The sequence below is a fragment of the Passer montanus genome, unplaced genomic scaffold (genome assembly GCF_014805655.1).
Source record: "Passer montanus isolate IOZ18808 unplaced genomic scaffold, ASM1480565v1 scaffold238, whole genome shotgun sequence".
NCBI lineage: Eukaryota > Metazoa > Chordata > Aves > Passeriformes > Passeridae > Passer > Passer montanus.
In genome coordinates, this window is record NW_024367015.1 from 81,377 (window position 1) to 108,659 (window position 27,283).

The 27,283-nt window shown below is 43.7% G+C and overlaps 1 protein-coding gene across 1 annotated transcript in view; it reads right to left on the reverse strand.

The window, feature by feature from the left end:
* LRRC7 (leucine rich repeat containing 7) overlaps window positions 1–27,283 on the reverse strand; it is a 91,211-nt gene that overhangs the window by 17,115 nt on the left and 46,813 nt on the right. The window contains exons 6-16 of the mRNA XM_039710927.1: window positions 25,929–25,985; window positions 20,112–20,175; window positions 16,804–16,878; window positions 16,187–16,331; window positions 15,307–15,379; window positions 12,335–12,464; window positions 11,114–11,229; window positions 9,346–9,415; window positions 6,510–6,609; window positions 5,257–5,381; window positions 2,254–2,457 (exon numbers count right to left, since the gene is read on the reverse strand). Coding sequence (XP_039566861.1) covers window positions 2,254–2,457; window positions 5,257–5,381; window positions 6,510–6,609; window positions 9,346–9,415; window positions 11,114–11,229; window positions 12,335–12,464; window positions 15,307–15,379; window positions 16,187–16,331; window positions 16,804–16,878; window positions 20,112–20,175; window positions 25,929–25,985 — 1,159 coding nt within the window. The remainder of the gene's footprint in view (window positions 1–2,253; window positions 2,458–5,256; window positions 5,382–6,509; window positions 6,610–9,345; window positions 9,416–11,113; window positions 11,230–12,334; window positions 12,465–15,306; window positions 15,380–16,186; window positions 16,332–16,803; window positions 16,879–20,111; window positions 20,176–25,928; window positions 25,986–27,283) is intronic.

Here is a 27,283-nt window from a genome sequence, read left to right on the forward strand (position 1 = left end):
CACACCTGCAATTTCAAAGTGCACTTTAACTCGAGGCTGGAGTTTGTCTGCTAATTATCTGCAAAGCAAATGGAGCTTCATTATGTTTTATTTAATGGGTTACAACTGAAATCAGGCCAATATTGTTCACAAATCCATTCACACTCTGCCTACACTTCCCGAGTGTTTTATCCTGCTGCAGGAAGCCAAGGAGAGGGAAATGTATCTGCACCACCCTGATCAGAGCTGCAAACCCCTCCTAACGCCTGGGAAGGACAAGATCATCCCTTTCCCTTCCTTCAGCTGCTGGAACAGTTGTGCTGCCACTCTTGACTCCATCCCAGGGAAACTAAGATCTGGAAAAGTTCCCCCATTACAGCTCAGGAGCTGAAATCTCACCTCGGCTGGCACGTGGGAACGGGGGGAGCTCCCAGCTCTGCTGTGGGGAGAAGGAGGGAGGGACTGCACTGCCATTATTTGGTGGCACTCAGGAGTCACCCCGGGCTCTGGCTGCAGCAGCTCAGCTCCTCCTGAGGGTTCTGTGAGACCCCTGTATCCACCCCAGGGGTGTCTCCCCACGTTTGGGGTGTCACTGCCTTTCCTCCTCCCTGGGGATGCATTCCCTGGCTCTGCCAGCTCCCTGGACCCTGCTGGGGCTCAGCTCACTGGCATGTTCCTGTTTTCATTGAAAAAATTAACATTATTTTAACAAACCACTGATTTCTGGAGGCCACGAGACCAAACACCTAAAACCTCTGCCAGGCCACGTGGATCAAATTCCAGGTGGAAATGATAATGAAAATCCACAGAAAGCTGTCGAGAATACTCAAGTTCAAATGATAGATAATACAAAATAAACTCTATATATTCAGCAACAAGAGCAGAATGTCTGTGGATCAAATTCCAGGTGGAAACACGTAGGGATAATGAAAATCCACAGAAAGCTGTTGAGAATACTCAAGTTCAAATGATAGATAATACAAAATAAACTCTATATATTCAGCAACAAGAGCAGAATGTCAAGACTCGTGGCCTGAGCCACCAGCTGGTTCAAGGACCAGATTTACACAGTGAGAATTTAATGAGTAAAAAGAAATAATGATGGAATTGAAGATTTCAGATTTAGATGGAAACATGAGTGATTTAACTATTTTAGTTGAAATTAAATATTTAACTTCAATATTTTAGTCCTAATTGAAATCATGCCTAGAGCTGAAGTTTTCTGAAGCCAACTTGAGGAGAAAACTTTGGGGGGTTATTGTTTTAAGGAATGAAAATGTTTGACTGCAAATAAAACAGCACTGAGAGAGCAGCTACAGCTGAATGTGTAATATTGTAATATTTGTGCCAAAGACATGGAGATCTGAGGGAGAACAATTCCTGCCCACAGGAGTGGCCACAGACAGGGGCATTTCAAGGACAAGGAGTTTATCACAAAGTTCCGATAACAAAGGAGTGAAAAAGAAGGAAAATGCTTTTCCTCATTTATTTCTTTTCAGCATTAAACCTTTGCAAAGACTTTCAGGAATGCTGGCATTCCTGCAGACCTCTCTGAGCTCTTCCCATGGGAAGGGATTCCCCTCCTTTGGTGGGGTAAGAGAACCAAGCTCCAGCAGCACTGCAGGATTTAGGAATTCACCTTTTGGGGATTAATCCTGGGGTAGAATTTGTCCCTGTGCTTGGCAAACACTCCAGGAAGAGCTGGATTCTGCAGCTCACAGCATCCAGGGCTGCTCTCTGCCCTGGAAGGAGCTCTCCTGCTGTCTTCATTAACTCTGCCAGGGTTAATTGTGTCCCTGCTCCTGGCAGCAGCCCCAAGGGCAGAACCTCCTGGCACACGGGGCCAGCCAGACCCAAGGAGTCCCTAAGAGATCAAATGGGATGGAAATGGTGCACAGCGTGTCACATGCCAACCTCACATCCTTGAAAGCAAACAGAGTGCTGGGAGAAATCCACAGCAAAATTCCCATCTGGGGGATCTCAACCCAAAAATTCAGCAGCATTGGGAAAAACAGCAACTCAGTCTAAAACTGGACAAAACTCAGCAGCTCAGTCTAAACCTGAATGCAACCCAGCAGCTCAACATAGCTGGGTTGATAAACCATAAACTCCAAACCATAAACTTTTTCATAAACTTTAAAACATAAAACTTTACAGGAGCAACAAGGAACTCTCAGGCCTGAGGCTTCCAGCGGACCAAAACACCCTCTGGGGCTCCAAAACCCTAAAAAAGAGCCTGGAATTCTGGAGAGGAGCAAGGGTGCAGGACAGTACCTCCACGGAGATCTCCTTGGGGGTCAGGGGGGGCCACTTGTGCTCGTACTTGTCCTTGCCCGTGGGGTCGGTGCTGGCGGCCGGCGCCGCGTTCTCGGGCCGCACTCCCAGGCTGGGCTTGCTCACCAGGTTCTGCACAGACTTCACCATGTTCTTCAGATCCTCGGGGTAGGGCGTGGGGTAGCGCTTGAGGTTTATCTCAACCTGGGCAGAGGGAGTGAGGAGGTACAGTCAGGGATGGAGGCAGGAATACAGGATGGGATGAGCCTGGCTGCAGTCCTGGGCTGAGGGCGCTCTCCTCGAGGTTTGGTTGCTCTGTTTGGGGAGTTCAGGGCTGAAATTTGCTCATTCCCTCATGGCCAGCATCAAGTGCATCCCAGTGCCATAAAATATGGAAGGGATCTCTGCAAGCTCATCTCTCCCCCTGGGAGGGTGTTGGTAGCTCTGCGCTTTGCTGACACATCCCGCTGCCAGCATCAAATGCATCCCAGTGCCATAAAATAAGGGATGGAAGGGATCTCTGCAAGCCCATCTCTCCCCCTGGGAGGGTGTCGGTAGCTCTGCGCTTTGCTGACACATCCCGCCACGCCTTCCCAAACAACCCTGCTGGAAATGCAGAATTCATTCAGCCACGCTCGTGCACTCCATTCATGTGAATTATGGATGGCAGCTGAGAGCAGCTCTGATCCCCTGGGAGCCACTGGCTCCTGGGGATGGATGGTGCTCACACCCAGCCGGGTGTCTGGGGCTCTTCTCTGCCACAGGAGCTCTCCAGCGAGTGCCCAAGGCCTGGCTGAGCTCTGACAGGCTGACAGACACACAGATTTCCTGGAAAACCCCACTACTCTGAACTTCCCAACTTTCCCAGAGTGTCTCAGGGTGACGAGGCTGGGAAACTTCAAATTCCTGCTGGTGATAAAGGATCTGAAATTGAGCACGCAGCAGCTTCTACCTGGTGGTGTGGATGAGCTGGTTTGAACAGCTCCCTGCCAGAGCTGCTGGATTTAAATTCCCAACGAGCAGGAAAAACACAGTTTTGGAATTAGCTGGAAATGGTCTGTCCATAGGAATATTTCAGAGGCAAAAGCATGATTGATTTGGTAAATAAAACTGTGTCAAGTGCTGGCATGCAGATCCGAGCCAGGAGAGAATAAATGTCACGGGGTAGAACAGAAAATGTTACAATCTGTGAGTGGGATGTCACTTTTAATAAAGAACTCCAACAGAACAAGACAGATCAAGTCTGGAAGGCAGCACTAAACGCTCTGCTTCAGCTCTGGCTGAATGAAGTGGTGCTCAGGGGCGGCCTAAAGAGGCACTTGGTGTCTCCCAGAGCTCAGGCCATGCCGTGAGGGCAGGGCACAGAGCACATCCTCAGCAGCTCCAGCAGGGAGGAGGGACTGCAGGCTGGGAGAGACAGACAGCCCCAAACTGGGATTGCAGCAGGGGTTTCACCTCCCTGGGAGCGTTCATAGCAAAGTGCCAAGCTGCTGCAGCTCTGGTGGGGACAGCAGTGGGATGCAGACCTTTCCCTCGGATCCACATCCCCATCCCAGAGGAAATCTGTATTCCCTGCCAATCCCTTTCCAGGGCTACATCAAAAGCAGCCTGACCCTGAAGAGAGAATTTTCAGAGCTCAAAATCCTTAATGGAAAAAAACCTATTGAACAATCCCAATTATCAAATCTATTTTACCTCTGTCTGGCTGAAAGTTCAGTTTGATGAGAGATGAAAAGTGAAAACTTCTGCTGCTGCTATGACATGCTGCAGTGTTGGTTACTGCCTGTTGAGAATTTATATTTGTTTAAATTTATCTCTTAAAGCTCTGGTGGAACTGCAAAAAATGCTCATGTTGAAACCTCCAGCCATGTCACCCCTGGGGAAAATTCTGATAAAAGTTGTGGAACAACAGAAAACTTTCCCAGATGCTGTTTTCCATGCGTGACCCATAAACCTGCAATTCATCCAGGGTAAAATTCCACTTTAATCTATTTATTGTGAGGTGAAGGCTGCTTTTGGATTAATTTTCTGTTTCACTAAAGCAGAAGAATCCATTAGCTCTGGGCACAGGAGCTGGAGAGAAATTCCCAACTGGGAAAAATATTGGAAAGAAAAATGAAGAATTTCCACCAAGTTTTCAATGGGGTGTTAAAATGCTATTGACAAGAGAACTGCTATTTTGAGAAGTAAAATCTGATTTAAATCTCCTCAGATGATTTTATCTCTGACCCTACATTTTACCCTGGGTGTTCTACCACAGTTAGAAATCTGCAGGGTTGAAGTGTGGGATAATTCCTTGATATTATTCAAGAAAGAGAGATTTCCATGGCATGTAAAGGCTGACAGGTTTGGAAATATCCTCCTGACAATGCAGCTGATTGATGGAGAACTCTGCAAGAACATTAATTTCACCCAACTGGGGGAGGAAATTCGTGCTTTGAACTTCATTTTTCACAGGTAATGCCCTCTCCACTGCACATTCCACGAGGCTGCAAAAGCCCTCATTGACTTCTGCTTTGAGAGGAATATGGGATCCCCTGTGGGATTCAAATATTCCTGAAAAAGCAGTGGTTGGACAGTAATTATGTAGAAATAATATAATAAATCTAAGACAATATATCTAACATAATAAATCTAACATAATAAATATAATAAATATAACATAACACAATAAACATAGTATAATATAATATAATATAATATAATATAATATAATATAATATAATATAATATAATATAATATAATATAATATAATATAATATAATATAATATAATATAATATAATATAATATAATATGTAAATAAATATAATATGTAAATAAATATAATATGTAAATAAATATAGTATGTAAATAAAAAAGTTGGACAGCAATTCTGTCTCAATTCCCCTTGGGACAGAGCAGGAATGTGACCTTCAAACCCAAACCCAGCTCAATTCAAGGCCTGCATATTGAACCCTGCCCACAATAAGCAAATCCCAGAGCAGATCCAGCAGTACTCACCTTGACTTTCCCTGGATTCTCCTCCTCCTCCTTCTTGTCCTCGAACTCAAAGGCCACAGTCATCCTCTGCTGCCTCTGCTCCTCCCAGAGAGTGGGGTTGAAACTGTCACTGTCCGACTGGAAATCTGCAGGGAATGGGAAAGGGAGGTGGGAACGATCCAAACGCATTTTCCTGCTTGGTCACCCGGGTGATTGATTGGAAACTCGAGGGGGAATGAGAAACCACTGCAGGGTTGTGAACAAAAGTGGGATGAGAGGGGTGGGAAGCACCAGCAGGGCTTGGGGCAGAGGGGCAGAGGGAAAATGTGAATTTAGTGGAGCTGTGGGAGGAGCAAAGCCTCAGTCCAGCCGAGTCTGTGAGCCCTGAGCCTCCACAGCATGGAGCTGGACATTCCCAGCTCCTGCCCGGAGCCAGAATTCCTGCACACCCACAGCTGGGCTCAGAGTGCTCCTGCAAAGCCTCTCTGAAAGGAAGAGGGGCTCAGGAAACGGCAGGGGGAAAGAGCTGGGCTCAGAGTGCCACTGCAAAGCCTCTCTCTGAAAGGAAGAGGGGCTCAGGAAACGGCAGGGGGAAAGGGTAAATCAGAAAATGTCAGCCTGAAATCGTAAATCTGAAAATGTCAATGTGAAAACGTAAATCTGAAAGTGTCAATCAGAAAATGTCAATGTGAAAATGTCAGTCTGAAAGCATAAATCAGAAAATATCAGTCTGAAAGTGTAAATCAGAAATTGTAAATCAGAAAGTAACAGTCTGGAAGTGGCAATCAGAAAATGTCAGACTGAAATTGTCAATCAGAAGATATCAGTGTGGCAGTGTAAATCTGAAAGTGTCAATCACAAATGTCAGTGTGAAAGTGTAAATCTGACAGTGTCAATCAGAGATGTCAGTGTGAAAGTGTAAATCTGAAAGTGTCAATCAGAAAGGCCAGTGTGACAGTGTAGATCTGACAGTGTCAATCAGAGATGTCAGTGTGAAAGTGTAAATCTGAAAGTGTCAATCAGAAATGTCAGTGTGGCAGCGTCAGTCAGAAAGTGTCAATCAGAAACGTCAGTCTGGCAGTGTCAGTCAGAAATGCCAGTGTGACAGTGTCAATGAGAAATGCCAGTGTGGCAGTGTCAGTCAGAGATGTCAGTCAGAGATGCCAGTGTGGCAGTGTCAGTCAGAGATGTCCATCAGAAGGCCAGCCTGGCAGCCGGGCACGCCGGGGCTGTCCCGCGCAGGGCTGTCCCGCAGCAGGAGCACAGGGCTGTACCTTCGTCGCTGCGCGGCTGCTGCGGGAACATGTAGTTGGTGAGCACTCGCTGCTTGGTCTCGGGGTGCGCCTCCGTCTGCAGCGGGATCAGCGCCTTGGACTGCGGGGTGGGAGCACAGGCATGAGAACGGCAGGGATGGCAATGACGGCAATAACATCAATAACATCAATAACAACAGTAACATCAATAACATCAATAACAACAGTAACATCAATAACAACAGTAATGACAATAACATCAATAACGACAATAACGACAATAACATCAATAACAACAGTAACATCAATAACAACAATAATGACAATAACATCAATAACATCAATAACGACAATAACATCAATAACGACAACAACAACAATAACAACAATATCAATAATGACAACAACGACAACAACGACAACAACGACAATAACAACAATAACATCAATAACATCAGTAACAACAGTAACATCAATAACATCAATAACGACAACAACAACAATAACAACAATATCAATAATGACAACAACGACAACAACGACAACAACATCAATAACGACAGTAACGACAATAACAACAATAACAACAACAACAATAACAACAACAACAATAACAATAATGGGATAATAAAAAAACAGTAATAACAATAATAACAATAACAACAACAATAACAATAACAACAATAAGAGTAAAAACAACAACAATATTAACACTAATAGCAACAATAATAATAACAACAACAACCGGATAATAACAACAACAAAAATAACATAATAACAATAAAACAATAACAACAACAATAATAACGGGACAGTTAAGATAATAATGACAATATAACATCAATAACGACAATAACGACAATAACAACAACAACAACAATAATAACAATAATGGGATATAAAAAAACAGTAATAACAATAACAACAACAATAACAATAATGGGATAATAAAAAAACAGTAATAACAATAATAACAATAACAACAACAATAACAATAACAACAATAAGAGTAAAAACAACAACAATATTAACACTAATAGCAACAATAATAATAACAACAACAACCGGATAATAACAACAACAAAAATAACATAATAACAATAAAACAATAACAACAACAATAATAACGGGACAGTTAAGATAATAATGACAATAACAACAATAATAACAACAATAATAATAATGGGATAATGATGATGATGATAATAATAAGAAGAACAACAGGACAATGATAATAATAATAACAACAATAATACCAATAATAATAATAATGGAATAATAGCAACATAATAAAATAATAATAATAAGGATAATGATAATGATGATGATAATAATAATGATAATAACAATAACAACAACAACAATAATAATAATAATAATAATAGTAGTAACAACAATAATAACAATAACAACAATGACACCACCACCAGAATGGCACCACATGCATTAGCTGCTGGCAGCTGGCAGCTGCAGCTTGCCCTGCTCAGGGAGCAGCGGGCTGGCTGCAGCTCTGCAGGAACTCAGCTCCCCGTGGCTGCAGGGGAGCAGAGCCTGCTGTGCCTTCCCTGCAGCTCCTGGCATTCCCAGCAGAACGGGACAGGGGAGTCCTGCCTGCTGCCCCAAGGGGAAAGGATCAGGGGGCAGACCTGCTCTTAACCCCTGGGATGCGTTTTAAGCCAGGCCTAACGAAGAGTTAATTAACGATGAGGAGTAAATTCCTGGTGTCAGGGAGCAGACCTGCTCTTAAACACCCCCTGGGATGCGTTTTAAGCCAGGCCTAACGAAGAGTTAATTAACGATGAGGAGTAAATTCCTGGTGGCTGGCAGTTCACCTGGGAGTAAAGCTGGTGCAGGGCACAGCAGAATCCCCAAGGAGCATTCCCTGGGAATTCCTGCAGGGTTTCACTGCAGCTGGGGATGTTTGAACACTGCTTTGCTCTACCCAAAGTCACTCTGCTCCAGGAGTGACTGTCACAGCCCAGAGAGTGGAAATCAATCCTTGCTGTGCCACAGGAAAGTCAAAATGCTGGAAAATGTCGCATATTTAAAGGGCTGGGGGTGTTCTGTGCCTGGGCTGCACAGCCAGGCAATGTTATTTTTTAAAATGCAAATTTTTAGATGCAAAACCCCCAAGAATCCTCATTTAACACATTAAAATTTAATCATAATTTTCTATTACCCCTCCCTTTCAGCTTTCACATTTTTGGCTCGGCTCTAAAACTAAATGTACATTTCAGACTTATTTTAGGGCTCAGCTGCTGCTGGAACCGTTGCATTTCTCAGGGTTCCTGTTGCATAATTTGGTTTAAAATAGAATCCCAAAGAATATCTGCTATAAACCAGAGTCCTGGAACGACAAAAAGGCCCCCTCAGATTTCAAAGGCACAGAAATGAGTTTTCTCCAAAGCAAGACCCAGAGTCCTCGTGCAGCTTTGACTTGTTTGAACTCTGCCTGACTGCAGTGGAGTTTAAAATGTGCAGGGATGGGAGAATGGGTGGGAAAAGGGAAGAGGAAGCCAAGGAGAGAGGAGCAGATGGAGCAAAGGGTGGGAACAGGATAATAACGAGTTTGGGAACAAGCATCTTGAATTTCTACTTCAAAAATACTCCTGTGCTACTTTTGCCCTTTATTTACTACTTTGGTAAGGAGGCAGAAGCTGATCCTGGTAAAATAAATCCTGAAAAAGTGATTTTTCCATGGTAAAAATGACACCCAGCAGGATTTATGGCTGGATATGGAAATCTCCAGCTGGGCTGGGAGCAAACCCTTCCAAAATTCTTCTAAATCTTGTATTGAGTGACAGGGTTCACTGACAGCCCCTTTCCTAAGGAAAATGGGACTACTGAAAGGCATTACCTGGTTGTCAGAAAGCCACAAGGCTGCCAGTTCTTTGAGTTTGGTAAAAGTGAAGGGCAAATTCTTCAGCCTGTAAAGGAGAATATTGGGACAAGGTGAACCCTTCGTTTCCAAAGTAATTTATTTGAAGATTTGTATGCAGCATGTTTGTCACACTGAAATAGCTAAAATTTCACTGCTTTCAAAATCAATTTTACTAAAATGCAATGTTTTATCAATGTTCCTGTTATTGTTATTATTCTTCTTCTTATTATTATTAATCTGATTAATATTCCACATTAATAGCTCTGTTTGGAAAGTAGAACTGCTGACACCACATCCTTTGGCACTGAGGAGACACTGATATTTTCATTTGGTTATAGTGTAATAAAATTACACATATAAGACAGAAAAAAGAAAAAATCTTGGTCCCAGGGAGCTTTAGAGGAACCTCAGAGTCACTCACAGAGCTCCCTTTATTGGACACTGGAGGTTTGGAACAGAAATATTCCAAGATGATGGAAAATTCATTTTTGTCGGAATGTCAGACTAAAGATTGAAATAAGATAAATATTCATAGTGAACCTAAATGACAAAATTAAATGGAGCAGGGAAAAAACACCCCAGCATTTTAATGAGACATTTAAACACAATTTCCTGAAAGGGATCTGGGAGTGGGAATGGGAATGGATGGCAGGATATTTGTGGAATCTTCATTGAAGGTTTTGCCATAACTCCTTCTCAACAGGCTGTTTTTATAGAATCATGGAATCCAGGGTGGGTTGGGTTGGGAGAGACCCCAAATCCCATCCCATCGACCCCTTCCATGATCCAGGCTGCTCCAGCCTGCCCAGGGATCTGGGAATTCCATTCCAGGGCCTCCCCACCCTCACATCCAAGAATTCCTTCCCCATTTCCCACCTAACCCTGCTCTTTCCCAGCCCATGGCCTGGCCCAGCCATGGACTGAGGCTCTCCCAGATTTTGGGAGTGACCACAGGAGCACTGGAAGAACCGAATCCTAGATGAGATTAGGGAAAAACCAGGAGGAAAAGCCCTTTGGTGCCAGACTCAGCCCCTGCATCCCACAGAAGTGATTCCCACGTTTCTGAACAGAACACAAAATCAGGACTGGACTGGAAGGGGTCTCTGAAAGGGAGAGCACATCCACACGGATAAACCCCAAGGAAATTCAGGTTTCCCATGTGCCTTGGCAGCACAGGGCAGGGATCAAGGACAGCTCATCTGAAGCATTCTGTTTCTCATCTAAGCACAGTCCTGTGCATAAGGACAAACGAATCTGGGGTTTGACAATAAAAAAACTCTGCTGGAGGAAATGAAAAATATTCCTTGGATTTCAGTGGATGCAGGATAATTCCTGTTTCCTGGTTCCCTGGGTATCAGCTTTTTAATCATAAATATTACAAACCTATAGAAAATACCTTTTTTTTTTTAATGGAAACAGCAGGAGATAAAAGAAAGAAATGTGTTTGAAGCTATTAAAACACACCAAGATTCAGATTTTGGCCTCACTCAGTTTTCTTGAAGTTTTTCTTTGGATGTCAAAGGAGCTGAGACCAAACCACAAAGATTAAGGAAAAAACCCCAAGATTCTTATAGCTTAAATAAATTAAATGATAGCAATACTCTTTTAAAACTAGAATTCTAAATATATTTTTAATTTTAAAATATATTTTAGAGAAATGTATCTTTATAAAGACCTCAAAGGAAAAGTTTAAATTAAAAACCCAATTTCTTAAATTGGCTAAAAAAAGTGCGGTGAACTGTACCTGTTATCGCTCAGATTTAACACCCTCAGCTTCTGCATCTGGCCAATCTCATCAGGCAGAAATTCCAGTTTGTTGGAGCGCAGGGACATCACAGTCACGTTCTTACAGCTCCCAATCTGCGGGAAGGGAAAAGCCCAAATGACGGAACCCCAAACTTGGGAATGCTTATTATCACTTTTTGTGTCGGGAGGTGCTAAATTGGGTTTTACTGAAAGCCACGAAAGGCAGGAAATCCAAAATTTAACCAGAAAATGACATTTTCCTGCTGGCAGGAACCTCAGGGAACACCTGGGGTTCCTCACAGGGATGATGGGATGGGATAATGGGATGGGATAATGGGATTGGGATGGGATGGGATGAGGGGATTGGGATGAGGGGATTGGGATGAGGGGATTGGGATGAGGGGATTGGGATGAGGGGATTGGGATGAACCCTCAGCTTCTGCATCTGGCCAATCTCATCAGGCAGAAATTCCAGTTTGTTGGAGCGCAGGGACATCACAGTCACGTTCTTACAGCTCCCAATCTGCGGGAAGGGAAAAGCCCAAATGACGGAACCCCAAACTTGGGAATGCTTATTATCACTTTTTGTGTTGGGAGGTGCTAAATTGGGTTTTACTGAAAGCCACGAAAGGCAGGAAATCCAAAATTTAACCAGAAAATGACATTTTCCTGCTGGCAGGAACCTCAGGGAACACCTGGGGCTCCTCACAGGGATGGGATGGGATGGGATGGGATTGGGATGGGATAATGGGATTGGGATGGGATGGGATGAGGGGATTGGGATGAGGGGATTGGGATGAGGGGATTGGGATGAGGGGATTGGGATGATGGGGTAATGGGATTGGGATGGGATGGGATGATGGGATTGGGATGATGGGATAATGGGATGGGGTAATGGGATGGGATGGGATAATGGGATGGGATGGGATAATGGGATGGGATTCTGGATCCCAGGGGACATCCCAGGGCAGGGATGGGATGGGATAATGGGAAAATGGGATTCTGGCTCCCATGGGACATCTCAGGAATGGGATGGGATGCTGGCCCCCCAGGCCACCCCAGGGATGGGATGCTGACTCCCATAGGACATCCCAGGGATGGGGTGCTGGCCCCCCAGGCCATCCCAGGGAGGGGATGCTGGCTCCCATAGGACATCCCAGGGAGGGGGTGCTGCTGCCCAGGCCATCCCAGCCTGGAAGGGGCAGGGAGCAGCTCTCACCTCTCTGGGCAGCTCCGGCAGGAAGTTCTCGTCCACAGCCAGGGTGCGCAGGTTGTGCAGGTACCCGATGGTGGAGGGCAGCGACTCCAGCTCGTTGCAGCTGCAGTCAAATTCCTCCAGCAGGGACAGGCTGGAATGGGAAACCCCTCGTTAGTGGCCCTGCAGGGTCTGCATCACCAAATTAACAGCCCCAAAGCTCTGGGAGCCTCACCAGCTCCAGAGAGGGAACACCCAGGGGAGGTCTGCTGGGGCTGCCCTGGATCCCTGGCAGTGTCCCAGGCCAGGCTGGAGCACCCTGGGACAGTGGAAGGTGTCCCTGGTGGCCCTGGACGGGCTTTGAGGTCCATCCCAACCCAAATCACTCCGTGGTTTCCCTGGCAGGAGGCTATAACAATGGGATTTGGCTGTTTGGTTTGCCCACGCTGCCATTCAGATTTTCTGGGATATTGAAGATATTGAAGAACATGGATTCCAAGGACTTCAGACAGAGATCAGGGCCACCAAGGTCATGGAAGCAAGAATTTAATGTTTGGTAGCCCAAGTGTCAGGTTTAAGGGTTGAAGTCTGGGATCTGGGTCACCAGACACCACTGAGGGGACTGGGAATATATTCCAGAGGGGATATAGGGATGTACTGCACATTACAGAGTGAGATATACAAATATACATATTAAATACACAGGTTATAGACATACATTAAAGTACTCTAAAGAAATATTTCCTAATCTTCTAAAATGAGACTGCAAATTAAAATCCTTCGAGTGAAAGCTGTGTGAGCATCACAAGTGCCACCAGCCAGCTCCTCTGCCCCCTTTGCTCCTCACCTTCCACCTCTTACTCTCAAGAACTTTAATCAGAGTAAGGTTAAATAACAGCCAATCATTTATTCCTAAAATTTCCCATCTCCCTGACCACTACCTGAGGGACTTGTCAGTGGATTCTCTGTTTTTTCCCCAAATATTTTGGAGGATCTGTTAAGAAGTTAGCTCTGACCACACCTTCCACAGACCTTGTTCTGTAGGATTCACAGGATTCACAATTTGCAGGTTTGGGTCTTCACTCTGTATCTAATTCACCTTTATTTCAGTTTCTTAATTGAAAAGATCTTTCAGGTTTGATGCCAGATGAAAGCAGGGATTGTTCCTCCCAGGGAACCCCCAGAACTCCCTGTAACTGCTCCCCTGGGAAGCCTGGGGCACTTCCAGGGACGGGGCAGCCACAGCTTCAGCTGTGCCCTCCCTGTCCTGCTCCTAGTCACTGATCTCAGCCCTTCCAGCTCCATTCCCTCTGGTTCTTCCACTCCAGATCCTGCTCAAACCCGGGAGCACGGATCTGCTCTGGCACAGACTGGACCCGTGCCCCAAACACTGCCCCAGGCCTTGCTGGGGGTCCCAAATTCCCCCTGGCACCTTCCCACCCCCCAGATCCCACGGGGAGCATCTCCAGCCTTTGGCTGCACCAGGGAATTCACGGGAATCCCTGGCTTTGTGTGGAGTGTTTGGTTAAGCCGGGCCTGTCGTGTGCTCTGGGATCCACCACGGGCTGAGAAATCCCAAAAAATGAGGGTGGAACTGCCCAGCAGAGCACGGAGCCAGCACGGAGTGCTCTCCTGGAACAATCCCAGAGGGAATGCTCCCCCTCCACACTGCCCACCCCTGGCACAGGGACAGCCTCGGGGGGGTTCCACCACTGGAATTTCGGAGGAAGAGACCCGGCAGGAACCCATCCAGAGGGATGAGGAACCCATCCAGAGGGATGAGGAACCCATCCAGAGGGATGAGGAACCCATCCAGAGGGATGGGGAACCCATCCAGAGGGATGAGTCAGAAAGCTGAGTTCCCTGTGACGTGGGACACTCTGCCCCCGATAGAGGAGAGGGAATTTTTCACAGGAAAAGCACAGCCAGGGGCTCCACACAAGGTGGAGAGCCCAGGTGATCCCAGCTGCTCTGCAATTCCACTTTGGAGCAGTGGCTTGGAAATGGAAATAAGGCTCCGTGGCAAACACTGAGAGATACTGGTTAAAAAGGGGGAATTTCCCCTTAAAAAATAAAAAAAAAAAAAAAAAAAAAAAAAGGTTTAAAGGGTTTTAGAACCCGAGTCCCAAAATTGCTGAAGCTGGATTTAAATCCATCTTTTTGCAGCATCCAGGAGATCTTGGAGCCTTTTGAGCTTTCACTTGGAGGAGAAAAAGAGATTTGGGGAGCAAGGATTTGTCCTTCAGTGATTCCCATCACCAGCTTTTAATGCTCCCCATGAAAATCCCACAAATCTAAAACACTCCAAGGATGAGCCAACGTGGGCTTTCAGTGTGTGCAGCTGGAACAGGTCACAAATATGGATTATTTGTCCCAAATGGCATCACAAAAAGCAAAATTCTTATTGAAACAGGCCAGGGTGAGGGCGTGGAGCAGCCTGGGATGGTGGGAGGTGTCCCTGCCCTGGCAGGGGTGGGATGGGATCATTCTGGAGGATTTTGGAAGGCACCAAGCTGCAGCCCCTCAGCAGAAGGGGGCAGAGCCATGTGAGACCCCACACCAGAGAGCTTCCCATGATCCCAGCCCCTGGAATCCTCCTGGCTTCCCCACAGAGGTTTCTGTCATATTTTAGGAACTCTCCATCCCTGTGAGGCCACAGCCAGAGCCTTGTGAGCTCCAAGCCCTGGCTGTTGCCATGGAAACAGATGGATTTCCCCCAAATTCTTCTGCTTTCCCTTCTCTGCTCATCCAAGTTGATTCAGACCCAAACCTTGGTTTTCCTCTTGGAAAATTGGATATATTTTACCTTCTTCCCCCTTGCACTGAAAAATCCTCAGGATAAAAAGTGGTACTCCAAATTTAATTGTCACAACCTGGGGGCTGGAAATTATTTCATAATTCAAAGTATATTTGTCTTATTTTCTATTTGAAAGCCCACACTCCTTGAGCAGAAGGGGAAAGGTATTTTAATTAAAACTGATGAAACTTGGACTCACTTTCCAATGGCATTGGGCAGGATGGTGAGCTGGTTGTCATCCACTTTCAGGGTTGTCAGTCTCTTCAACAATCCTGCAGGAAGAAATGATGGATAAACTTCTCCCATGGAGATCTCCTGGAACCCCACGAGCAATGGTGTGTAACCCTGAACAGCTCTGCCCTGGATTTTGGGGAGTGTCATTCCACATGGATTTATTCCTGCTAAATGCCCTCTAAAAACCAGTCTGGGGGAACAAAAATCCTGGGATTGATGAGGAGATGTAGAAGAACAAGGTGGAAAAGAGGAGGAGAAGACACCCAGTAAGAGTGTCAATAATTAGCAGCATTAGTTAGCAATCCATGTTGGAATCTGAGTAAATTGATTTCAAATTGAGAAATCTTACAGTTCCTTGTTCAAAGGGAAAGGGAAAAGGGCTCAGGACTGAAAGGAAATATCCTAATGGACAGAGGGGTGTGATCCTAAATAATCCAGGAATTCCATGCACGTAAAACAGTCAAAATAAAATTTCATAGTTTGAATTATTTCCTTTTTATTTCATTTTCCCACTGTGAGTGAGCAGCAATCCCATCCTCACTCTCAGACTGATTTTTACATTTAAATGAAATTAATTCTGCCCTTCTTGGCTTCTTTTCCTTAAAACAGCAAACCAGGTGGACCAATTCCTTCCAACCAGGGAATTCTGCTCCTGACTTTACAAAATGAGACATGAGACTGTCCAGACATCATTTTCTGCCTCCTTTGGGATTGAATGGCAGGCCTTGCTCCAAGATTAGAAAATCCCGTATTTCAAAAAATAAAAATAAAAAAAATTTTAAAAATTAAAACAATACCAAAAAAAAAATCTATCAAACGGAGAGGAATCCCAGACCTTCCCTCACCTATGGAATCTGGCAGCTGCTGCAGCATGTTGGAGGAGAGGAGGAGATCCTCCAGCCCCTCACAGCCCGAGATGTCCAGGTCGACCGTCTCGATCCTGTTTTTGGACACATCCAGGTACACGAGCTGTTTTAACTTCCCTATAGACTTAATAGCACGTGAGACAGAGTTACTTGAGCAGATAGAGCTGTTAATTAGAGCGTTAATTAGAGACAAACACACAAATCAGCTGATCTGGAGTTATCTCAGCGCCCTTCGGATCGCTGCTCTCCCTGCGGCAGGGCCGGGCTGGGCTCAGCCTCAAAGGAACAGAATTAACCCCCCCGGTTAATTAATGTGCTCCAAATTCATTAAATCTGCTGGGATTTGGCATTCCTGGGCATGCAGCTGAGGTGCTTCCCCATCTGGACACAGATCCAAGGGATATTCCCAATTCCCACCTTCCACCAGGCAGGTGGAGCTTTTCTGTGTTGAACCATCCCAAAACTTTTATATGAATAAATAAATAAATTAATGACTCTCTGCACCCACCCCAGGAAATGCACAGGCAGGTGTTCCCTGCCAGGCAAACAGGGAATCACCAAATCACCCAATAATTCCCTAGAATAAATGTCCATACCCCAGGTAGCACTTGCAAGGAATTATTGTCCATCCACAACTCCTTCAGGTTCTGGATTTGTTCAAGAACCTCAGGCTGAGGAAAAGAATAAACAATTAGGGACAGCTAAGTAAAGCAATGTGTCTTTAGTTCAATAAAAATCAACGTTTTCTTAAAAACATAAAGCTTCCCTCTTCACTTCCCTCTGGTTTTTCACACCCCACCTCAGCCTTCCTGGTGTTCAAGGACAAGAAGAGAACATTCCCTTCGTGCCATTTAACCACTGCTGCTCCTTGTCAGAACTTGTAAAATTTAAGAACCTTTTGCAAAAGAAATGAGCCCAAAGGACACGTCCTGGGGAGGTTTAACACCTGCAGCTGGCACAGCCAGGACACAGAATGCACAGGAGAAAATGGGCACTGAGAAAACCTGCAGAGAAGAACCAAACTTTCATCTGTTTTATTCTTTTTGGGCTATCAGTGAGAGGAGCTAAAAAAGGCAATTCCCCAAATCACTCCTCTCTCCTTACAGCTGTGAAATCCCAGAATTACAAATCCAGGCCACAAACATTCCCAGGTTTCCTCAGCAGTGTTTTCCTTTCCCATAAAACACTTTCCTCAGCAAACCAACACTCAGAATTTGCCTTTGCCCTCCCAGGTTACAGAGATTTTTTTCCAAAGCCTGTCAGAACCTGGTATTAAACGCTCCATGAAATATTCCATGAAGAATTCCATTCCAAATCGGCCTTTGGAAGCAGAACAATTGCCCTGGAATGATTCCAGCACAGGCAGAAGCAAATGGACCTCCAGACCCCAAGAGAGACCTGGAGTTAGCCCGCGTGGTCTGGTTTGGAATGTTGCCATTCCCAGAGGAAATCTGATTTTCCACCCGCCCAGGGAATGGTGGGAGAAGCTCCTGATGCCTCAGCAGGTAAGAACAAAGCTGATGAACAGGAGAGCTCACCCCTTGTTTTCCACATCTCCATGTAATGAGCTCCTATTAAAAACTAGTGGTGAGCGTTTTAAAGATGATTTATTTTGCCTCTGTTAATTCCATTGAAATTCCACTGTCCTTCGATGATTAAAACCACTTCTCATTTCCAGCCTGAATTGATTAATGGGCATTTGATACTATTTGTTCTTGTGCTGATTAATGTTTCTTTATCCCTCTGGAGTGTTCATGGGCTGAGGTCATTATGGATAATCATAATTTCTCCTCTCAACTTTAATTTGCTTTTCAATCCCTCTCATTAACAGACACCTTTCTTCAAGACCTGTTCCTGGGCTGTGCAGAGCACACTGTGATGGGGAATTCCTGGGATTATGATTTCCCAGGATGATGGAATTTCCCATTGTTGTGGAGCACCACGGAATATTCCACATTATGGCCCACCATGATCCAGATCTCGTGGATGGGTTGGTATTAAAGTGCCATTAAAAACTCATTTGTCTGTGTTAGAAATGCTTTGGTTTGGGCCTGTTTGGGGAATATTCTCATTTTAGGTTGCTACAGTTGGAAGAGAGTGGAATGGGAATAGGGATAGGACAGAAAAGGAATAGGAATAGGACAGAATAGAATAAAATAGAACAGAATAGAATAGCAACAGGAATAGAATAGGAACAGGAACAGAGCAGAAGGGAACCAGCTGGAAGGGTTCTACACTGAGCACCCAGTCCAGCTGCCTGACCAGTTCAGTCTGACCAGACCTTAAAGGATATTATTCAGGGAATTGCCCAAATGTCCCTTCCCAGGAGCCTGTCCCAGGGTCTGACCACCCTCTCCCTACAGAAAAGCTTCCTTGGACTGAGTCAGAGTGGAAGGCTCACAGGAATTCCTGAGAAAGTCACATCCTATTTCATCCTCTTTCCTTTTCCTCCCCTCCCTATTCCCCTCCTGGATTTCTCCCAGATCCTTGCTGCAGGCTCCTGGACCTCTGGAGCCAAACCTGGCAGAGCTGCTGCCTGCTCCAGGCACAGCTGCTGCTCCTCCTCCTCCTCCCCCAGGTTTGACTCCCCAGAAGGAAGCAGGGAGGTGCCAAACTTTGGGAATTGCTGCTCCTGGAGTGACAGGAGCTGCCTCTTCCCTTCCTTGGTGACAGCTGCTCTTCAGGGAGCCAAAGTGGCATTCCAGGGAGCCCTGATCCCAGCAGGGTGGGTGGGCAGAGCAGAAAAGAAATGAACAGAAAAGAAATGAGCAGAAAAGAAATGAAGAGAAGCTCATTTTGGCCGTGGCAGCCCCGTGCCCGTGGCTCCATCAGGAAGGGCACAGAGCTCTCCAGCCCCAAGGGAAAGTCACAGCAGCCCCAGGACCCCAGAGAAATGAGGCTCTCCCACACCACCCACTCACCTTCCTCCACTAAAAGGGAATTTCTATGGAAACCCAAGTCAATGTTCAGAATCCATGAAAACAGGTGCTTTTAATCCTTTTTTCCAGGTGTGAGTTAGACTAGCACCACCTTTCCTGAGACATTCCTGCACATTCCCACTGTGCCTTGGCCTCTTGGCCCATCCGGCTCCTGGAATTTCATTCCAGTTCCTCTGTTTTTGCTGAAAAATGAGTAAACTTGGGAGTTCTGGCCCTAACAGGAGGAAGGGATCACCTCTCTCCTGGTCTGTCACTCGTGGGATCACTGGGCTGCCATGGAAATATGTGGAATATTGTCCAATTCCTTTCAGCCCCCACAAACCCAAGCCACCCTCAGAAGAGAGGCTCTGAACTCGGGCAGGATTTAATTCCAACAATTAAAATTCCAAGCAGCTCTTCCGAAAATTTCGCTCTGTTTATCCACGCTGAAGATTTTAATTAAAAATTGGAGTTAAATCCTCTCTTTCCTCCTGCACGGAATAAATGAGCAGCCTGGAACAGGGTGGGAGCTGCTCCATAAAACAGATGTGGAGACTTTGCTACAGCTTTGTAGCACCAGGTGACATTTCAGGGCTTGTTTGAGGTAGAATTATCTCAGTTTTAACTAAAGCTGCAGGAATTATTCCCTTGTAGGGCTGCAATCCCTCATCCTGTTCTTCCATGGCTCCCAAGGAACAGCACCTCTCACTTCCTGTGCCGACAACAGGGAAAATTCCCCAAAGATTTCAATCTCAGGGAAATTAATTCTGATTTTTGGGGATGAGTTAGGGGCAGAAACTCCCCAGGGAGTCCAAAATTGCCATCTGCTGGAACTGCAGAGTCCCAGACGGGTTTGGGTCGGAGGGAAACGTGTCCCTTGCCCGAGGCCATGATCCCACAAAGCCTCTGCAGTGAAAGTTCAATGTCCCGTGGACAGAGCACCCAAACCCCCCAGGTTTGCCCTCAGAAACTGGAGCATTCCTTACCAGCTCGGAGAACTCATTATTGCCCAGATCGAGCCTCTCCAGCTGAGTCAGTTTGTGCATTGACCTGGAACAGGTGGGGAAAGACCCAGAATGAGATTTTAGCTGGCAAAACGTCAGCCAGCTTTCCGTGGGATGAAAATGAAGCTGCACTGATACTCTGATGGCAAAAAGGAATTTGATGCTGATGCAAATTTCAATATATTCCATCCTTGAGACATTGACTGAGGTCATTGAACCCAAAAGCCAGCAACAGTTATTTTCATATTAAAATAAACACAATCTTGGTAGATTTTTGTGCATTTGCCCAGGGAAAATGCCCCATCTTATATCAATATGCTATTGAAATTAAATATAACCGAAATTGTGGTTTTTTGAGAGAGATTTATTCATTTGCTGTGGTTTTTTATAAACCACTAGAAAGTGTTTGGACTCTTGAGCCAGGTCCCCTGCTCTGAGGTTCAGATTTAGTCAAGTTCAAAGTTAATAAATCAATTTTTGCCTTTGTTTCCATGAACAAAACTGGAGCAGGGCTTTATCCCAAGGGCAGAATTTCTCCTTAAGCCCTGACAGACCAAAGTGAACCAAACACCACGCTGGGTTTGGGGGTGCAGTGAGAAAAGAGGATAAAAATAATTAAATCATTTAACATGAACAGCAACAGCAGTTCAGAGGCCTCTTGAGGTAATCAGATCCTAATCAAAAAATTAGCATAGCCTTAATTGCTGTGATCTAAAATATCAACCATTTTATCTCTGCAATTTGTACCAGAGGTAAAAGTGATTATTGTTGAAAGGCTGTGGCTGAAAAACACAGCCCTGGCTCAGCATTGCAACCTGGCTGTGCTGGGAGCACTGCTGCTGCTTTATTGCCAGAAAATGTCACTTTTCCTTTGTTAAAACAGGGGAATAAACTCGCAAAAAGCAGGAATTAAACTCCACAGGAAGAGGAAATAAACCCCAGAGAAACAGGGAATAAACTCCATGGAAATAGGGAAAGAAACTCATCAAAAATAGGAAAAAACTCCATAGAAACAGGAAATAAACCACACAGGAACAGGAAAATAAATCCCACAGAAGCAGGGCAATAAGACCCACAAAACCAGGAAAATAAACCCCAGAGAAACAGGGAATATACGCCACAGGAAATAGGAAATAAATGCCACAGAAATAGGAAATAAACTCAATAAAAACAGGAAATAAACCCCACAGGAACAGGGAAATAAACCCCACAAAACCAGGGGAACAAACTCCATTGAAATGTATCACCATGTATCATTATAACTAATATTCTAATTATTATACACATTATATATTACCTATATTATATAAATTATAATATGTTAGATATCTCTATTATATCTTTTCAATGATTAAATCCTGGAACTCTTCAGAGAATAAATCACTCAAATTGATAAAACATTTGTCTTTCATCCCCAATTCTTTTGGACACATCTTTAACTGCTTTGGGGCTTCTACTGTAAATTCAGCTTCAAATGCAGGTTTTTAACCATTAAAGTTGTGCCATTTCTACAGTCAAATAAACAATTCCAGAAACTGAGATTGATGTGGGGGCAGATTAACTTCAGGGAGTTGGGGGCCCATGAAAAAACGAAGCTGTGCCGATGTTCCCAATGGAAAATCAGATTTTCCCATTAGCTGCTGCTATTTTGGTCTCTCTCCTGTAATTACCTATATTTTTCTTGTGGAGAGGTTCGTTACAGTTTTTACGTGGGGTCACTTGGCAGAGGTGGATAGGAAGGAGCAGTTATGAGAAATGCTCAGGTCAATATTCAGTGCTTAAAGGACGAATGTGCCAAAGGCTTCCCCCAAACCTTTCTGGGGATCCCATTTGGAGCTTTCCTTCCACTCACGAGTGAGTGCAAACTTTGGGCAATGAGGGGGGAATTCCCACGAGGTTCAGAATAAAATGATTTTATTTTGAGATTATTGTTAAATGTGGAATGTGCTTTTTAAAAGGCACGGAAATCAGAAACAGGAGGGTGAGGCTGGGGGTTCCCCAGGGTCATCCATGTTCTCCCTTCCCACCACTTGGGGCCAGCAGGTTTTTCCCTGGAATTCAGCATTCCTAAGGAGATGGGAAAGAATATTTTCTCTTTTCCTCTGGAAAACAAGCCCAGAATCCAATGGAAAAGAGCTTAAAGCTCATCTGGACCACGGAAGGTGCCCCTGTTCATGGAACTGGATGGGATTTCAGCTCCCTCCCAACCCAAACCAGCCTGGAATTCTGGGATTCTATGAAGAATAATTAATAATAATTATTAATCAATTAATAAAATAAAATAATTTTATTTAAAATAAAAACAATTTAATAAAACAAAATAAAATTATAAAATAATTTAAAACTCAAAAATTAACAATCAATTTTCCAGACAACTTCACCCCCTTTAAAAATAGGAAAAGGCTTTTTTCCCAAAGGGAAGCAATGGGAAAAGCCTTTTTTTTCCCTAAAGCAAAACAATGGGAAAAGCCTTTTTTTCCCTAAAGCAAAACAATGAGAAAAGCCTTTTTTTCCTAAAGCAAAACAATGGGAATAGCCTTTTTTTTTCCCAAAGAAAACAATGGGATGCATTTCCCAGCCTCTTCCCCGAGCAGCAAAGGGATCCAGCTTGGAAAATCCTCAAGGGAAACCTGGTGGTAGCAGCAGCTGATTAAAATATTGCAAAATATTGCCAATATTTTGATAAGGTGGTGAAGCTGGGGGTGTGAGTTCCCCAAGCCAGCCAGAGCTGCTATTTGAGGAAAACAGGGCACCAGGAATGCTGCAAATATTTGTAAAGCCAAAGTGTGGCAAACACTTCCCATCCCCATCAGGAACCCAGGAGAAAGTGGAGCAGCATCTCAAAAAATAGCAGGAGAAAGTGAAGCTTCTCCCTAAATTTATCCCCCCTGGACAGCTAAACACCCCAGAAACTCAGCCCAGCTCGAGGGATTTGGAGAAAAAGGCAAAGCAGAAAATTCCTACATTCCATTGCTCACAACAGGTAAAGCCAAGGAAAAAAATCTGAATTTTGAATTTGAAAGTCAAACAACAACTTTCCAAGGGAAAAATCTGAATTTTGACAGCAAAAAGAATGAATAAAATTGGAGGGCTGAAATCAACCCTCTATTTTCACAGGGTTCTGTTTGGGCACAGTCAGAGCATAAAAGAATCAGGAGTTAAAACCAGAATTCAAATGCTGGTTTAGATTTTAAGGCTGAAAACTAAGAGAGATCAAATAAGTGATTGTAACAAAAGGAAAATAAAGGAAAAAGGAAAATAAACCCCCAGCCCATCATCATAATCTTGTCCATGAAGTCCTTTCATTCCTAACTCCAAGCAGGAGGAGAAGGACCAGGGTGAAATATTTTGGAAGATTGCAAAGAGAGAGCTGGAAAATCTGATTATTTCAGGAATTTCAGCCCAAAACCCCCACAGAGCAGAGCAGAGCAACCCAAATGAAGGAGAGCAGAGGAGATCAAGGAGCTGGGGATCACGCTGTCACATCACTGGGGTGGAATGTCCCATTTCTGGCTGCTTTCAGCCCATTTCCCCAATTCCCACTTTCCCCAGTGAACACCTTCCCTGGGAGTGCACACAAACACTGAAATATCTCCCCTCTGTTCTGGTTTTTAGATAAATATAATTTAAAAAAATAAAAATAAATATTATATGTTATAAAATATTAGAAAGATTTAAAATAAATATTATTTTTAGGCCCTCCCTTACCCTTCACTGTGCAATCCCTGTTTTTCCTATCAGGACCTGCTCCAGCCTTTCCCATTTCCCAAATGAGCTCTCCCCCTTTTTTCACCCCTAAGCTGATTTTTTGGGCTTGAACATCCTGTTGGAGTCCTGAGAGCAATCAGGAATATTCTGATTTTATTCTGATTTTCCCTTTTACCCCGGGAGGAATGTGGAATCTGCCCGAGGCACAAACATCCAGAGAGAATTCCCTGACAGCTCCCTTGGATCCCTGGCTGCCAGGCTCCTCACACCCCTCCGGCCCTCCCGTCCCTCATTCCCACCTGGAGAGCTCCTGGTTTATCCCCAAACTCCCACTGCTCCTTAGGACGGGACTTTGCACACTAAATCCCAAATTCTGACCGTGCTGCCCGCAGAATCCTGCCCTTTTCTTGGCACTGCAACTTCTCCTCCTCAAGGAGCACATTAATCCTCAAGCCCAGGAGAAATCCTGCTGGTTTTTTTAAATTTATTTATTTTCCCCTACATCGGGAGTCGCTCCTTTGGAAAGGATCCACTGGATGTCATTTCCCCAGCAGGTCCTGCAGGAAAACAATCCCTGCTGCCAAAAAACCCAAAGCTGTGCAGAGAGCCAGGGCTTGCTGGGGAGGCCGTGACTCAGAGGGCGAGGGCAGCAAATCCTGGGAATTCTCTTCCCTGCAGACCCTGCTGAGTCACCAGGCCCCAGGGGGCTCCCTGAAATCCTCCAAATTTTCCAGGTGAATTTGGGAACAAACCCCCCAGAACCTTGGGAAGGTTTTCCTCTGCCCAGGTGTGGGAATTGGAAAACCAAAAACTTCCACAGACACCAAAAGATTTGATGTACAGCCTTAGAAAAAACTTAGATTAATGTAAAAATACAAGTAGATTAATGAAAAAATACAAGACACAGACATTAAACATAAAACAGACACAGACATAAAACATAAAAATAAAAAACCCCATCCACTTATGTTTCCAGAGTTATAAGTAAAATATGCCTTAAGTAAGTGAGAAGCTCTATTAAAAATAGTGAAGAGTTTATAATATAAAAGTGTAGTTTTATGAAGCTTAGAGTTTAAAAGTTATAACAAACGTGTGTGCATGTAAGTTAAAAACACATTAGACAAAAGTATCCACAGTACAACAGGAGTAAGTAAAAGTGATAAGTCAGAAAAGTAGAATAAACCCTGTAAAAACTGTCTATTAGTTTAAAAAATTATATAAATTATAAATGAAAAAATATAAAAGATAAAATATAAAATAAAAATATGATGTAGAATATAGAATATGGAATATAGAATATAGAATATATACACATACATATATATATAATATCTTATAATGAAACTTGTAACTACTCCTAAGCTATAACCAACAACTTACTCCTGTAAAATCTCACAAATTCTGAGACTAATGTTTATCTAAACAAGAAATCATTCTTAATTTAAAAATAATCCCCCCTTCACTAAAAACAGCAATAATAATTTATGGTGCCCCATGTGGGGGATCAGCCCAGGGCTGGAATTGACTCCGGGATCTTTGAGAATTCCAGGCTGCTTTTGATAACTTTTTTCCCACTTAATCCCCACTTAAATAATCCTGAGCAGAGGGACTCAACATCCTGCTGACCCAGTAAAGCCCAAACCATTTAATTCTGGACAGACCATGGGGGAAAAACAATTTCCAGAGGGTGTTTTCACCACTTCAGATGAGTCCTTGGTGAGGAAAACGCTGCCACAGCCTCACTGAGCAGGGTTAGCTCATCTGGAGCCTCCCAGTTTTGTTTGTTTATCCTAAAATATCAGATATTTATCTTACAATATCAGATATTTATCCTAAAATATCAGATATTCATCTTAAAATGCCAGATTTTGGCTTTTGAGTTACACTCAGCTGATCAGCCATTGTCCATCTTCCTTTATATCACAGATTCATTAATTGTTGGGGTTTTTTTCTAAAAATCTTCAGTAGAATTTCTTTTATTAAAAAAACAACAACTCATCACAGAAACATCACCACTGCATTGCTACCAATCAAAATATTTGGTACTTTTGGAAATTCCAGGTGAATAAATGTAAATACCCCAGCACTTACTTTGGTAGAGTTTTCAAGTGGTTTTCTCTTAACTCCAAAATTCGCAATTTGACAAGTCTGGAAATAGGAGAGAAAGTAATTAATGCATTCAAAGAATCCACCAGAATGGTTTGAAATTATTTCTTTTCATTTTAAGAAGTCTGTTTTATGCAAAACAATCCAAGGTCTAGTTCTTGTGGGACAAAAATCAGAGCCAAATAATTTCATGTAAGGTCTGCCCTCATCTGAATTCTCCTGAAAAGCTCTGACATTTATCAGGTTTTCCCAGCAATTTAAAATTTATTTTATTCAAGACTCCAGCAAGGCAAACACAGGAAAAGTTGGGAAGTTTGGAAGAAACAAAAAAAACCCAACAAGAAAACAAGAGCAAGGTTTGTAAGTGTGAGGTCCCAAATAGATGAGGCAGGAGGGAAGTATCAACAACAACAAAGGAATTAGAGACACTGAGTCCATATAAAATCAGCACTTGTGGAATAAAACGTTCTCTGCTAAAAGATTTGGGCTCCTAAACTTGTCCTTAATCCCCAGATTATCAGCCCAAGCCCCAGCAGGGCCCTGCCAGAGCAGGATGGGTACAAACACCACACTGAGGGGTCCATCCCTCCCTTTCCTGGGTGTTTGGATTTAGTCTGACTTCAAGGGATGTGGTAATAATAATAATAATATTATACTAAGAATAATTATTATAATATATAGTTAACAATATGATCACAAAAATTTAATTAAAATAAAATAGAATAAAATAAAAAAAAAACAAAAAAAAAACAAAAAAAAACCCCAGCATTTTTATCTCCTCAGGCTTGAGCAGCCCAGTGTCACTCCCAGCAGGATTTTGTCACATTTTGTCATTTGGTTTGGAGAGCTGAGCTGATGTTCCCATAGATAATCAATCAATAAATAAAAATAAATAAAATAAATACAAATAAATAAAATAAATACAAATAAATAAAATAAATAAAAATAAATAACTACAATAGAATAAAAAAAAAACAAAAAAAAAACAAAAAAAAACCCCAGCATTTTTATCTCCTCAGGCTTGAGCAGCCCAGTGTCACTCCCAGCAGGATTTTGTCACATTTTGTCATTTGGTTTGGAGAGCTGAGCATAAATACAAATAAATAACTACAATAACTAAAACAAATAATAATAAATGAAATAAAGAACAGAACTTTCACCCAGGTGGCTGCAGGGACCAGCCTAAAGCTGGGCGTGGGTGAGTTGTGTGACAAAAGCAGAACTCAGAGTGCTCTGCTGGTCTTTGGTCTCCTGAGCTCCTTGCGAAAATAAATAACTACAATAACTAAACCAAATAATAATAAATGAAATAAAGAATAGGACTTTCACCCAGGTGGCTG